The sequence below is a fragment of the Alosa sapidissima genome, chromosome 22 (genome assembly GCF_018492685.1).
Source record: "Alosa sapidissima isolate fAloSap1 chromosome 22, fAloSap1.pri, whole genome shotgun sequence".
NCBI lineage: Eukaryota > Metazoa > Chordata > Actinopteri > Clupeiformes > Clupeidae > Alosa > Alosa sapidissima.
The window spans coordinates 5,266,887-5,283,004 of NC_055978.1; the positions used below are offsets into that span (position 1 = coordinate 5,266,887).

General features: G+C 41.3%; 1 protein-coding gene across 3 annotated transcripts; it reads left to right on the top strand.

Annotated features, from left to right (window-relative positions):
- Positions 1 to 1,374: 1,374 nt before the first annotated feature.
- LOC121697578 (bile acid-CoA:amino acid N-acyltransferase-like) lies at positions 1,375 to 15,934 on the top strand. 3 transcript variants are annotated; one of them, XM_042079144.1, is made up of 13 exons: positions 1,375 to 1,385; positions 9,803 to 10,098; positions 10,377 to 10,585; positions 10,962 to 11,061; positions 11,144 to 11,334; positions 11,638 to 11,801; positions 11,939 to 12,058; positions 12,468 to 12,550; positions 13,050 to 13,143; positions 13,265 to 13,345; positions 14,222 to 14,363; positions 15,384 to 15,517; positions 15,747 to 15,934. In XM_042079144.1, the coding sequence occupies exons 2-12, from the start codon at positions 10,007 to 10,009 to the stop codon at positions 15,506 to 15,508; spliced, it is 1,401 nt and encodes a 466-aa protein (XP_041935078.1). In that variant the 5' UTR covers positions 1,375 to 1,385; positions 9,803 to 10,006; the 3' UTR covers positions 15,509 to 15,517; positions 15,747 to 15,934. The 3 variants fall into 3 exon arrangements, with proteins under 3 accessions (XP_041935078.1, XP_041935077.1, XP_041935079.1); XM_042079143.1 differs by having other exon boundaries at positions 15,384 to 15,934; XM_042079145.1 differs by lacking the exons at positions 1,375 to 1,385; positions 9,803 to 10,098 and having other exon boundaries at positions 10,258 to 10,585; positions 15,384 to 15,934.
- The last annotated feature ends 184 nt before the right edge of the window (positions 15,935 to 16,118 follow it).

The following is a 16,118-nucleotide window of genomic DNA, read 5'->3' on the forward strand; positions in this document are numbered from 1 at the left end:
GAGTTGTGAACAGTGTAGTTTATTCACCTCTGTAATGTACATGTCAGTACTGAGGGACTCTGGCCGCCCTGCTGGACTGGTTGTGTATTGTCGGACAATCATTTTTTGATGCCATGTGCCTTTGTTGTGGCCTGAATCCCACCTCCAACTTGCCACTCCCTGTTTTTTCCCGCCACTTTCTGCCCACACCTGTGCTGTTCATCAGTCTGCTTATTATCTGTATTGATTTCTCCTGTCCCTTGTTTGTCCTCACCCAATGATCTGTCTCCTTTGTCTAGACCGCCTAGTATTTAAAGTTCAGTTTATTTTCTGTTCTTTGTCTGGTTGTAACTGATTTTGGTGAGGATAACGCTATGGCTGTCAGAGCTGTAGTTCTGGTCTTCTGTGGATACTATGCCTGTTTTCAAAGTCGAAGTCAGCTTTATTGTCAATTTCTTCACATGTTCCAGACATACAAAGAGATCGAAATTACGTTTCTCACTATCCCACGGTGAAGACAAGACATATTTTTCCAATTTAAGTCCACAGACAAACATAACATTCAAGTAAACAAAAAAGTAAGTACATAAGTAAATAAGAGGGCACATATAATAATGAAAAAATAAGAGCAGCAAAATTTGGTTGAAATTGTGCATAGACAGTCAATAAAATACTAGTGCAAGGTCAGGCCAATAAAAGGCTTGGGTAGTTCTGTTTGACCTAAGTAATAAAGAAAGTGGCATAGTGGTGCAAGTTATGTAAGAGCAGCAGAAGTGTTGTGTTTTCAGGACAACAACACCAAGTTGTAAAGTGTACAAGTGTGCAAGTGGAGTAGTGCAGGCGGCCATTGTGGGTCCAATGTCCAGGATGTTATGTAGCTGAGGGTGGAGGGGGGAGAGGAGGGAGAGAGTTCAGCATCCTTACAGCTTGGTGTATGAAGCTGTTGGTGAGTCTGGTAGTGCGGGAGCGCAGGCTTCTGTACCTCTTCCCAGAGGGCAGTAGATCAAACAGATTGTGAGCGGGGTGACTTGCATCACTCACAATTTTGGTCGCCTTGCGGGTGAGGTGGGTGGTGTAAATGTCCTTCAGGGAGGGGAGTGAAGCACCAATGATCCTTCCAGCTGTGTTCACTATGCGCTGCAGGGCTTTCCTGTTGTATTCAGTGCAGCTTCCGCCCCACACAGCGATACAGCTGGAGAGGATGCTCTCAATGGTGCCTCGGTAGAATGTGGTCATGATGGCTGGTGGAGCACTTGCTTGCCTGAGTTTCCGCAGGAAGTACAGGCGGCGCTGAGCTCTCTTCGCCAGTGATGCAGTGTTGGTGGTCCAGGAGAGGTCTTCACTGATGTGCACCCCCAGGAATTTGGTGCTGCTCGCTCTCTCCACCACAGCACCGTCGATGGTCAGTGGCAGGTGTTGGGTGTGACCTCTCCGGAAGTCAACAACAATCTCTTTGGTCTTGCTGACGTTCAGCAGGAGGTTGTTGTCCCTGCACCACGTGGTCAGATGGTCGACCTCCAACCTGTATTGAGTCTCGTTGCCCTTGGTGATGAGACCCACCAGAGTTGTGTCGTCAGCAAATTTCACTATGTGATTGTTGCTGTAGGTTGCAGTGCAGTCATGCGTCAGCAGGGTGAAGAGCAGCGGACTGAGCACGCAGCCTTGGGGGGCCCCTGTGCTCAGTGTGATGCTGCTTGAGGTATTGTTGCCAACACGTACTACTTGGGGCCTCTGACAGAGGAAGTCCAGTAGCCAGTTGCAGAGGTAGGTACTGAGTCCCAGTTTGTCAAGTTTGCAGATGAGTTGTTGTGGTATTATGGTGTTGAATGCAGAACTGAAGTCTATAAACAGCAATCTCACATATGAGTCTCTTTTTTCCAGGTGGGTGAGGGCTGGGTGGAGGGCAGAGCAGATGGCTTTGATATGTGACATGACATGAATGTCTTTGAGTTGAAGATGAATAAATGTTGAGCATGAATTAATGGATAAATAAATAATGTCATAAATAGGCCTAACTAAGCCTATTTTGTACCCTGCATAAATACAAATGTAATTGCCTTCTCTACAAAAACAATAAAGGTAGTATTTTGGCTGTGAACATTTCTTGTATTTGTAAACAAATACATCAATTTAGAAGGGAGATGAATAAAGAATGGGCATGCACATTGCAAACACATTTCTGTGATTATATTGAGTACGTAGCCTAGACAAATTGTAATCTGGGTTGTGTTGTAACGGTGTGATTCAGTCCTGCACACACCTGGACTTGAACCCGCGAAACAGACGCACCTTAGAACGGGAGTCAAGCGTGCTGATAATTGAGCTAAAAGCCCGGGCCATAGGCTTTCGTGTCAGCAGCACTATTGAGTCTGTTGGCTCTCCTTCTTCAACAACCCACAACGGCGCCCCCCGTGTCGCGCAACTTTAATGCTTTGAATTAAATTTCGAAGCAGTCACGTGGGTGTGTGTGAAACGAAGCTTCGGACGTCACTGATCACGTGATTATCACAAAACGAATCAAGCTCCGATACAAAGCTTCACTCCAAATTGGTTCATGTCTTCGATACACGCTTCGAAGCAGGGGGTTCACGGGTAACATCACTACTTACAGTAGCCTGGATCTTTTGTGCTTTGCCCTTTTTGGAACTTTTCGTGTTTGGACTGTATCTCTCGTGCTTTGCTCTGTTGCTGTCTGGCTGCAACAATAAAACTGAACTACGCAAGTTTCTGGTCTGCATTTGGGTCCTAGCCTGCAAGTCCTAACAGTACACCCTGAATAACCTATCTGGGTTATTCAGAGTCTAGACATGTATTTTATATTCTCCCTCTCTCTCTCCGACACACACACACACACCATGACACTAATAGAATTTCATAATGAGATTGTGAGACTTCTGTGATGTACTCCTTTATAACTGTGATGGTCGCCATAGCGGCCACACACCGAATGCACTAACTCTCTTTTTCATTAAACCTGTAGATTTTTCATAATTATATGCTCACACATTTTGATGTCTACATATCTACATTCATATTCACGCACACTCTACGTTTAGCAACACTACGTGGCAACCAAGTAAAAACGCAACACGTAGACTTTTGATTTCATACAACATACAGACTTTATTGCTTAGTTCAATGGTACGTGATTGGTTGAGTGCACGCTTTGTATTTTTCATCTTTGTAGCTTTTATACTTTTTAAACTATTAATTAAAAACTATTTAAAATTTCCACATAGACTTAACATTGGGCTGATGACATCACAATAGGGCCGTTAAGCAATTAGAATCCTGGGCCAGGTGGCTAGCAGCCAGTTGCAGTAGAACGTAAGGTTGATCGTTAAGTTTAGGTGTAGCGCTGCATTCTTTTCCTGTTGCACAGTTGCTACTTAAGGTACACCGTACTTAGTAGCTACTAAATCAAAATATTGTCACATAGAATGACGTTTTTACCGTTGACAACCAATCAATATCACTTATGATATCAGAAGCGTCACAGAGTCACATCACTTATGTTGGTAACGTTAACGTTCGCTGTAACGTTGTATGATAAAGCCGCATTTAGGTTTGACTTCCTCAGCAATTACTTCGTTGTATGGAATAAAATAACACTGTATTTGTAAATAACAGACTTAATTCTGTTGTATATGTGCTTTCGGAATATTTCAGCCACCACTTGGCCTAACGTAGGCTACCGCAGTGAATAGCTAACGTTAACGTTAGTGAAGGTAACGGTAACGTTAATTAACACTCTTTCAAATATGGCTAATGAAATCTCTGATAACAGACCAATCCACAGCAATGAAATGTATGCTTTGTGTGGTAATGATAGGTAGATGTTTGGTACCCTATTTGTACTGCTAGGTCCATATGATTTCCAGTGAATACAACACTGCTCAAGTAAATTAAATGTGTGTATCTAAATGTATTTAACTGTTCAGTCATCCCAACTATATTAAACCTCATCTACCTAGCAACAAACATAGGAACCACCTCAAGTACCCTAGCAACAGCCTAGAAACCATGTCAAATACCCTAGCAACAGCCTAGTAACCACTTCCACAGTTACAACCTAGCAACCAACACAGCAATCAATGAGTTTAGCCTAGCAACCACCACAACTAACCTAGCAACAGCCTAGCAACCACCTCAAGTACCCTAGCAACAGCCTAGCAACCATGTCAAATACCCTAGCAAAAGCCTAGCAACCATGTCAAATACCTTAGCAACAGCCTATCAACCACCACAATGTCAACCTAGCAACCACCATAGCAACCAACAGGATTACCCAAGCAACCAGCATAGCAACCACTTAATTTGGCATAACCAACATATGTACCCTAGCAACACTATTCTAACTATATCTGCATTATTTGTTTTTACTCTATGATATTTTACATTAGCCTAGAAATCTAGACGCACCCTAGCGGCAGCAAATTACATTTGCTTCCAGGGCTAGTCTAGCAACTCTCTGTTGGCTTGTGAGCTCAAAAAATTTAACTTCTCTCAGGCCAATGAAATCGTGTATAGAGTCGTTAGGTGGGCTTAACATAATGATTGATGGCAGAGTTGCAACGGTTTGGCTTGAATTCCCTGCTACTTGAAAACAAACTAGATGTACCACAGAGCGGTACAAAATATGACTGCCGCCCAGTCCAGCACATTTTTTCCACAAAAAGAAATCACGCTGAAAGGCCTATATGATTCTGTCTCACTAAATTGCATTATCCACACTCAATTCTCACTGGTATCTGCTAGACAACAAGTACCAAAACATGATTAGTTCATAGATTTCACATGTAAAATTTATTTTATACAACCCCACCTCCATCTTGCCTGTTCATAATTCTGAGAAATTCTTGATTATTTGTGTTATGTTTATGTTATGTGTGTGTGTGTCTGTGTGTGAGTGTGTGTGTGTGTGTGTGTGCGTGCTTGTGTGTGTGCCTGCGTATGTGCCTGTGCATGCAAGCGTACATATGTCTACTGTGTGAGTATGTGTCATACGTATGATTACTGTGAATGTATGTGTGTGTGTGTGTGTATCTGTTTGTGCACGTGTGCACATGAAATGGGTTAACATGACCCCTGGAGGCAAACATACAGAAAAAAATGGTCATCCTAAGCCCTACAGTTCTCAACATATTCACAGAGAACTGTGTCTGCCCTACCCTTCTTTCGGGGGGTCCAGTCCAGCGGGGGGGCAACAGATCAAAACAAAAAATGACGGTTCCATGCTATCCATGTGGGGGTACATGCCCACCAAGTTTTGTGTACCCCAGTCTTTCAGTGTCCCGGGAATCCTTGTTGGTGTACGTCACTAAATGTACACATAAATTATTTTATTGTAAGGCCCCCCATGAACGAAAGTACACAAAACTTGGCATGCATTCGGAGGGTGTCATAATGATCCTACACTTTTAATTTTGTGCAGTTTTGACCTTGTCAGCCAGAGATATTGTGATGAAAACACCTCATTTTTTGCTTTTTAATTTTTAACTAGGTGGCGCTATACATGAAATAAGTGGTAATGGGATGGGTTGACATGCCCCCTTAAGACCAACATACATAAAAAAGGTGGACCTCCTAGGCCCTACGGTTCTCGAGATATTCACAGAAAACTGTCTCCGGCCACCTACAGGCCAGTTGGTGTATAGTAACATAAATTAATTTATTGTGTGGCCCCCCATGAACGGAATTCCACAAAACTTGGCGTGCATACAGAGGGTGTCATAATGATCCTACACTTCCAATTTTGTGCAGTTTTGACTATGTTAGGTCACAGATACCTTCAATTACAACACCTCATTTTTACTTTTTTGTGTTTAACTAGGTGGCGCTATACATGAAATGAGTGGTTATGGAATGGGTTGACATGGCCCCTTGAGATCAACATACAAAAAAAAATGGGCCTCCTAAACCCTACGGTTTTCGAGATATTCACAGAAAACTGTGTCTGCCCTACCCTCCTTTCGTGGGGTCCAGTCCAGCGGGGGGGCTACAGATCAAAACGAAAAACGATGGTTCCATGCTATCCATGTGGGGTTACATGCACACCAAGTTTTGTGTACCCATTCCATGTGCACACATGTGCATAAACAGATACACATGCACACACATACATTTACAGTAATCATACATGAAATTTGGTGGGTATGTAGCCCCACTAGACTTTTACGGAAAAAATTTGTTTCGTCCACGGGGGCCACAGCCCCCCCAGTGATGGGCCCCCCGAACCGCAAAAAAACCAGTTTTTCCTAAATAACTACCTGAACCGTGGCACTGAGGATGAAGAATCTTTTATGGTATGTTGGTCTCAAGGGCCCACATCAACCTGGCCCATAATCACTCATTTGTGATTTGAAGCCCCCCCCCCCCCCCCACCAGTAAAAAATTAAAATGCAATATTATTCTGCTTTAATCGCCCCTATCTTCAGTTAAGATGTTCAGAACTGCACCAAATTGTGTATGATTGACCTGGCATTCTCTGGGGGTATGCCAAGTTTCGTAGAATTTCATCCATGGGGGGGTCTAAAAAAATTAGGTTATGTGTACATTTAGTGACTGTACACTCATTGGCCTGTAGATGGTGGTGCACACATATACACATGCACACACACACAGGCACCCACATACTATCGGTATTAGAACGGCCGATACATAATTACAAATTCAGTAGGATTAAAAGAAAGCCAAAATAAATATTCATCATCATCATCATGGCTGCATTTTCAGTATTGGCAATAAGTAGTCGTTTGTCCACTAGATGGCGCATCGTTGCAGTGAGACGTAATTTTGTTGGAAGTTAAAAGTGGGTTGGAAAAACAATGGACGCTTCCTACAAGGACTGTAATTTACCGCAGCGAACATCTAATAAGGATAGGACAATGTTCACATGAAGTGTAATTCCCATTTCTTCTTGAAGCCGAAATAAATCTGAGGATGTTTATCGGACATGCTTGGTTTATAGTGCAGGTACGTTAATCTTGTAATATCAATAAGGACCTAGGTAATGTTACCGTTAGCGTTGGTTGAGTGATGGAGGCCAATTTGATTGATTGCATTTGTAGAAAACTATAAATGCGGTTATACCAAGCAAATTGATAGCAGCACTGTTTGTATCTTTCGACTGTCATTTATTGCACGTGCTACAAAATCATTCTGTGCAATGGAAGATTTACCAACGTTACATCGGTCTGATACAGTTTTGCCTATGGGCATTTCTCAGATTTCGGGCCTATTTGGGTTACTGAAATTTTGAAAAATAAAATTCAAACTTTTACTAATTGGTATGCAACAAGTTATCAGTCATTTTGATAGGAGTAACCTTGTTAGCTTGGTTGAGACCACAATATAAGGGAATTTATGTTTTTTTGTCATTTTTCAGGTAAATGTCATTACCATCACATTATCTAATATGTACATTTTAAAGATGAAATGGTCAATCAATGATCAATCAATGATCAATTATGGTTTCACATGAAGTCTATTTTATCTTGAACTTATTAGAATTGTTGAATTTTACTTACAACATGAATTATAGTCGTTTAAGTATCTTATTTTTTCACTCGACCCTGGCTTGAAATGTAATTTATTTGAAATAAATGCCATATATCATAACTGTTTTCGTCCAGTGGCAATTTAGACTGTCCAACATTGTCAAAAATATCTAATTAATGTAATTTATTGTAATTTATACATATTCTATTGGCAAAAATATGCATGGTGATGGTGATGACATTGCAGTTCTGGTAATGACATTTGTTGCGGTGATGACAAATCACTGATCGTAATCTATTGCAATTAAATGTTTATAATTTAGAAACCCAAATTGAACTAACTTTGTGAAAAAAAAAAGTATTTATTTTAAAAATAGTACTTTAAATGTATCTGCAAAAATGTCATCACCAACACAGTCGTCATTACCACTACATTTCAAGCTATAATGTGCTGGTAATGACTGTGTTGATGATGACATTTATACCGAAAAACTACCCTAAGAAGCAAAAATGATCACCATGCAAGTGTAACTAGCTTTCTACATGTAATGTACATCATTTAAACTATTAAAGTCATTTTAAAATTTCAGGAATATTCAAAAATACAGAAATACAATGCGTATGGTAATGACACATAATAAGTGTACAGTACATGCCCAAAACGAGGGATAAAGAGTAGATTTTCTTATGTTTCTGGACATCAAGGCATCAATCTTTCTGCTTGACACCCATGTATTCCACTGTGATATTAGGTGACCATGGTTACCAAATATTTTTTTGATGAAAAAACAGTAGCAAAGTGCCTTTATGTAGAGTGTGCTGGTAATGACGGCTAAACCATGGGACAGGTAAACATTAAGCAAAATAAAACAGGAAATGCATATGCATAATGTGTGCATGCAGTTCATTAGTTCAGGTAACATTTAATTCATATGCATGATTTTTTAAATTATTTTTTGATAAATAATGTTTGAGATATGGCACAATATGTGAAAACTCTGGTTGCGGACAACACCAAAACACTGATATTGTACCATAAAACACCAATAAAATGTGTCTAAATCATGAGTAGGAGCAACCATTAAAAAAGTCTAGGCTTGTTTTTCTTTATACTAATTAGTGATGCTAAACATTATTAGATTTAATGTGTTTTTAATAGAATTACACCCTGTGGACAGAAATAGGCCCCAATTCTGGGAAATACCCCTATACATGCGTGAGACTGAGACGCCTGTTTATTTTGTTTTAAGTGCGTGCAGGGTGTGAGAGGGGAATCGATGTGCTTTGATTACAGCTTGGTAGTTGTAGTCTGTGAAATTAAAAAGCACGTGTGTGTGAAGTGTCCAAACAATGACACCTTCATTTCATTATGGCTGCTTTAGCAACACACCTTAAGCTACTGTGTAGTGGGTCACATTTAGAAGTGGCTGAACCCAGCCTGATCTGCCCGCTATTTATTTTTTGATTTCTTAAAAGATTGAGCTTGGTCTGATGAAAGCCAGACTAGCCATGGACCTCAGTTACAAAATGCAAGGGAACATGAATCAGCCTATATTTGCACGAACAATAACGGACAAAAGCTCTTCAACTTTGGCCCGTTAAAATGTGTATGAACAGTCTAGCGACGCATTTCATCAAGGCCCATTTGGACATGTCAGTTATTTGCACCACTGGTTAGATGTAAAACAGCATTTCGTTTCAGACTACTGTTACTTAATTTGTGCATTAACAATAACGTTTCAGACTACTGTTACTTAATTTGTGCATTGACAATAAAGTATTACATGAACTAAAGATGACTAAAATCTTATGTAGAAGAAGAAACATTCACAAAAAATCCATCCATCCAAAAATGACCTTTGTTTTTGATAGCTGTTGAAAACGGCATGGAACTGACAGAGATGTTTTTGTTTATAAATACATAAAAAATAAATAAATAAATAAATAACATATGCTGATACCTTTTGCTTTTCCCAAATACAATGTAGCCTACAGGTGTAAGTGACCTTTCATCAATCCAGTTGCAATGGATGAACTGTGATGAACTGCCCTTCTTGTGATTGTTTAGAGATTTTAAAGGTTTTATAACAATGCTACATCTTCTTTGGCTATTCTACAATCTATTCACCTTTTCAGCACCAGTAGCTACTTTCTGTGCAGCCGCACACACACACTCAGGCATGCCAAACAAGCATACACAAAAGTTTCAAGAGTGGGGGATGGAGTAAAATATGGAGACAAATTGAAGTGTGATTTATTTTCGCGGAACGGATGTACAGGACTGAGCGGCGGTCATATTGTGTACCGCTATGCGGTACATCTAGTTTCAGAGGTAGTAGAAAGTAACAGAGCAAGGGGAAAGTAACAGAGAGCAAGTTCATATGTCGTACTTGGACACCGTTACCGTTGGTCATTGAAAGAAGCGTCTCACTTACTACACTCTGCTGTCGTTTGACCGCTCGGCTTTGGCTTTCCACCATCTGACTTTAACTAACTAACTTAACTAAGCTAACTTTACAGTGGAAAGCATGATTTTCAGAAATTATTGCATTTTGGCAAAGAAGACTGCGCGAGTGTTTGTTTCGCGTAGACATCAACTTCCGATTCAAATCTGGCGAAGGTAGGCTACATTTCTACATTACAAGTAATTAATCTCCAATCCGTGCACAACTATCCATTCAGTTTAGATTTGCCCTTTACTCAATGGACTTCTTGAGACAGAAAGAGTTAATCTTGGAATCCATGCAAGCTAAACTATCGCGATACTACGCCATTGTTGTACACCAGCCATAGCCATGGTTCTGTGTGAAAGTCTAATGCTTTGCAGTAGGCCTATGACAGAAAATGTAATTTTATCCCATAATAGCGCAGATATGAACGTTTTTGCTGATGTCTCAGTCTCCGTAGGCCCTCGAGCTCAATGTCCGTGTGTCCCGTGCTGTCGGTGCGACCTATCCGGGCACTGGTGGATGAAAAGTTTCAGATAGTTGTGACAAATTTACACCCAAAACAAGAGGTAACGCTTCACTCCTTACATCAGTCCGAGGATAACGACTACTGGGAGGCGTTTGGCCATTATATCAGCGACGCAGATGGAACTGTTATAGGTAGGCCACTTACACTTAAGTTAAAACTATATGGTCATAGCCTACCGTTTTACCTAGACCTACTGCTGCCAAATTACGGCGGCTGGCTGGGAGGGGACGTGGTGAGAAAATAAACAAGTGCATGTCAAAAAATTACAATATCGTGGAAAAGTTCCATAATTTACTTCAAAAAGTTAAACTTTAATATATTATTCTAGATTCATTCCACATAAAGTGAAATATGTCAAGCTTTTTTGTTTTAATCTTGATTACATATCAGAACAGCAAAAATCCAGAATCTCAATATATTAAAATAATAGTCTGGTTTAGTACCCACAACCGCAATGATTGAATTGATATAACTATGACTATAACCTTGTTGTTTTTTTTCTCATAGTCATGGAAGATGCCAGCAAAGGTGGGACCTATGTTGGAGTTGAACCCATGGGTCTCCTTTGGAGCTTGCGACCCGTTCCTGGTAGCAGAGACGGACTCAGGTGGCGTAACCTTCAGCCAGAATAATGTCCACGAGATACTGTCTGATTAGGTCAGTCATAATACCTCTCTGTGATGTTTTAGGTTGCGAAAGAGAGACGTCTTGTCACCAATGGTGGTAAACATATCCGTGCACAAAGGTCACACAAACCAGGGGTTCTCTGAAAAGGACGCCCTGGCCATGGTTGTCACGGAGAGATGGTACCTGGCGCCAGGTGTTCAGCGTGTGGACATCGGGGATCGAGGGGTTAAAGGCACTCTCTTCATACCACCAGGTACAATCCCCCCCCCCACACACACACACACACACAAACATTTTGAATGATTTTGCAAACCATGATTGTTTGTGTAATTGTGACAAGCATGATTAAATACTATTAACTTTTGACAAATTTGCAAATATTACAAATGATGAAAGTGGACTTTGCAGGCCACTGCATATTTGAGAGATCAGACCACACGTTTTGAAGGAGTGTTTGTGTTGGCTTTGTCTGACATGGTTATGCATGACCATTGCGCATACTTCATACGTGTGTGTATGAAAATATCTGTGTGTGTGTGTGTGTGTGTGTGTGCAGGCCCAGGGCCCTTCCCTGCAGTGCTGGACATGTGGGGAGGGGGAGGGGGTCTGGTGGAGTACCGGGCGGCCCTCCTGGCCTCACATGGCTTTGTTTCCATGGCGCTAGAATACCTTCCTGCATTCGAACAGCGGGCAGTTGATGTTGATACCGAATACTTTGAGGTGTGTGTGTGTAAATGAGTTTCTGTTTGTTGTCAATGTCAAGTCAAACAAGTTCATCCTGTAACCTTTCACCCAAATTCTCATCATCTTGTGTGTGTGTGTGTGTGTGTGTGTGTGTGTGTGCGCGCGCGTTATAGACGGCATATAAGGTCCTGCAGACCCATCCTCAGGTGTCTGGAGACAGAGTAGCTGTGCTTGGTCTGTCCTTTGGGACCTCAGTCACATTCACAATGGCAGCGTACTCTAAAGTTGCACAGGTGAGTCTCTCTGGCTCTCTCTCTTGCTTGCTCAAACACAGTCTGTCTCTCACACAACACTTAGTTGTATGTTAATTTTCTCACACTTCCCAAATGAATACAGGCAAGTCTCTGGTCTGTTCTGGTGTGTCTGTCTGTCTGTCTGTTTCTCTCTCTCTCTCTCTCTCTCTCTATACTGCACACTCTCACACGCATGCACACACACTTAATTAAAAATAGATTCACATGTACAGTTGTTCTGTAGACAGAAAGAAAGAATACAGTAATCCACGGAAAGATCTTACAATTTTCAGTGAAACAAACCAAGAGCTCATCATATTCCTGTATATCTGTTGGGATGTGACAGGTGAAATGTGTATATACTATCTCAAACCTTCTATGCAGTAATGTTTGCTTATGTCTCTTTCAGCCCCGGTGTTGCGTGTGCATTAGCGGAAGCCATGTTCACCCTGTTAACAAGTCTTTGTTTGAGGCCTTCCAGTACATTATGAAGTGAGTAGTGAGTACTGGGAGGTGTTGCGCATGTGTAACCTGCGTTGTGCTAGTGTAAAGGTAGCCAGCTCCTACGTAGCTGTGCAGTATGTGCGTTGTGTATACTTCCCTCCCGACACATTAAGAGATGTGCTAGCAAGATATGCTAGGGCCTATATAGCTCACGCTCGACTCCCAATCTGAGGTGCTGCAAATTGCAGGTTTCTAGTCCGGGCAATTCAGAAATGACCACAGGTTCTTATTAACATTCATCTAACCCTCTGTCCAACTCCAAGCATGTTCACAGAGAAATATCTCTTCAAACTTTTTGCGGAATACTCAATTTGTGAATTTGAATCCACCTCTAGTCTGGTATAGCATGCCAGCATTTCATTATGGTGCCTCTTCTTTGGTTCAGTATAAACAAGCATAGACAAGTAAAAACACATCATGAGAGTTCACTTTAGTGTGATTATTATAGGATGTCTAAAAAGGAATTTGTTTGTGTATCTGTCTGCAGGAAAATGACAAAGGCACGTATCGATGAGAACAATCATGTGATCTGGAGAGATGTCATTCTACCCATTCCCACTGAGCCAGACCTTAAAGTGGATGTAAGTGTGTGTGTGTTTGTGTGCATGTGCGTATGCATGAGAAAGGGACAAATAATGCTTATTTTAGTACCTCCACCTTATATTTTTGATGAGCATACTTGATTTGTGTTTATGCATGCAGGTGGGCCGGATAAAGTGTCCTCTACTGATTGTGATTGGTCAGGATGATCAAAGCTGGGCTACGGTGGAATCTACAGAAGATGTGAGTTAATCTGTCACTAAGATCAATTGAATGTTATTCTAATTGAGATCAATTAAATGTTATTCTCTTCGATAGAAGCATCTACCAAATTAATAAATGTAAATGTCAATCACTCACTCTCAATCTTGAACGCTAATTCAGTGTTTCCCACAGAATTGGATTGAATTTGTGGCGGTAGCTGACTTGGACAAGGGGGGGGGGGGGGGGGGGGGGGGGATTCATAACGTTTTCTACATAGTTAAAATAAAGGTTCATACTTCTCCTTGGGACAAGCACTTTTGAATTTTGGAACACACTTTCCCATTTACATCGGGATTTTGCAAACATTCAGTGTCAGAGTCAATAAAATGAGCCCTTCAACGAAATTGACAAGCAGCTGTAAGTAGGCTAAGCATGCTAAATTCGACATCCAAACAGTATTACAGACTATTAGTTTAGTCTCTTCAATGTAGCCTACTATGTTGTGATAAGACCTTAGCAGAGTTCACTTCAATGCAGCAACGCTAAGCGGATTTAATAGCAATTTAGCCAGATGTCTTCTTCTATGCAATGCTTCTATGTGGCAACAACAATCCTTCAACAATTGTGAATATTTTGTTAAATGCACATGCAGAGGAGGAGCAGCGGGCTACGAGAGAGAGCAGGGTGGGGCAAGGAAAGGCTGCATAAAAAGCGCAGCTCAATGGCAATGCAAGGATTTGATCTTATATTTAATTTAAATTAAATTAAACATAGAATATTAATCTGTGGCGGCCGATTTTTATTTCGTGGCGCCCCGCCACAGATTAGTCAATGTATGGGAAACACTGTAATTAAACTTTATGACCACATGTGTTTATTGTTTTTGTGTGTTTGTGTGTGTGTGTGTGGACACAGATAGAGCAGATGATGGAGCGGGCAGGGAATCGCCACCTCCTGACGGTGTTGTCGTATCCAGACGCAGGTCACCTGATCGAGCCGCCTTACACACCTCACATCCGCTTCAGCAATTTCGTCACACAATTCAACAGGATGAAAGGTACGTACACACCAGTGGCGGTTGCTGCTCTTTGGAACAGGGGAAGCTCTGATAAAAATGGTCAATTATTAAATTAATATTATTAAGGTGCTATATTGTTCTTTGAGGGCAAAAATTATCCCCAAACCCAGAATAGACTAAACAGTAGGCTATAGAGTTGGCATGGCAGACATGGCAGCTTGGGGGAGTTTAGGCTAGCCTTCTAGAGTTATTTCTCTGTGTACGTTCATCTGCCTTGCTGTTTTATTTTTAATCTCCCCTGGTGGGCTTTTAAAATTCAAGTAAACATTAGCATATTAGCCTACACCGTTATATAGCGCGCTACCTAACTTAGCCTAAATACACAACTGAAACAAAAGCAAGGCACAAACTCTGTAACTCCACATAACAGTTTTATTTACAGTATGCTATTTACAAAGACAAATAGAAACCGACTGTATTGCTCACAAATTATGAATGAACTTGAACCACTTCCAGTCAGATCACGACATATGCTGTCAATCAAAAAGAGTCCAGCCTCTATGACGGTTCCTCCAATCATCATACAGAAGCTCGGCGTCCAGGCCATCCCACTGTCCCATTCACTCCCAGAGACGCCGGGCTTCCCTGGAAATGACAACTTTGTGGTGCTTGTCCAATAAACGTGTAGCTTTTCTGCAGTGAGATCAGCCCACTCTGTAGTGCCATTGAAAGTCCAGTGAAGCCGAGTGTCTATGGATTTTTTGCATGTTTTTTTTTATGGATCATGTCGTCACAACAATGTATTACGGGTGCGAAATCACGATAAATGACCTGCAAAACCTTATTGCTGAACAAACTAGCCATGAAGATGAATGTTTTCAGCATGTTATATAGTTGGAATATTAGGCTAGAAGCTTAGCTAATGTAATAGTGTTATTTGATGTGATTTTCTGTGATATTTTAGAGGAGGCTGAGCTTCCCCTGTAGTCTTAGAGCAATCGCCTCTGGTACACACACACACACCCACACACCCTTCCTAACCTGTCTGTTGTGTTGCAGTGTTGATGCTGTGGGGGGGTCAGACGAAGCCTCATGCACACGCCCAGGAGGACTCATGGGAGAAGATCCTCCATTTCCTCCAGAAACACCTTTACCAGGACTTACCACCAGCAGCCAAACTCTGATTAAACACACACAAACACACACACACACACACTCTACCAGGACTTACCACCAGCAACCAAACTGATAACACACACACACTCTACCAAGACCTACCACCAGCAGTCAAACTCTGATTAAACACACACAAACAGACACACACACACACACACCAGAGTTTCCACTTGAAACAAATGGTGCCGGTCAAACCGGCAGAGGTTTCGTTTTCCAGACATTTTGATGATATGCTGGTCAAATATCTTATTATCGCTTCTTAATTAGTTCAGGAAAACTTGAGACAGGCTATATAGGCTTGAGTCAGGCCATATAGAATGCAACATGTTCATTAGCCTAACTTAAACATGCTTAACTAGTGTCAATTTAAAGATCTAGCCAGTATATCTGCTGTTTTCATGGACGGCAAGAATCCGCTTTGTTCGTTGTTTTAAATAGGCTACGTTGTTTGTTGCTGCTACCCATGTTATCTCCAGTGGTTCAACAGTTTCACTTGCTCAGATGCACGCACACATTGAATGAGCGCTCACACCACTACCCTCTAATGCTATGCCTCTTTATTTGATAACACTAAAAGAAATATTTCCTATTCTGGAAAATGTTTAGTTTCTTTTTCTT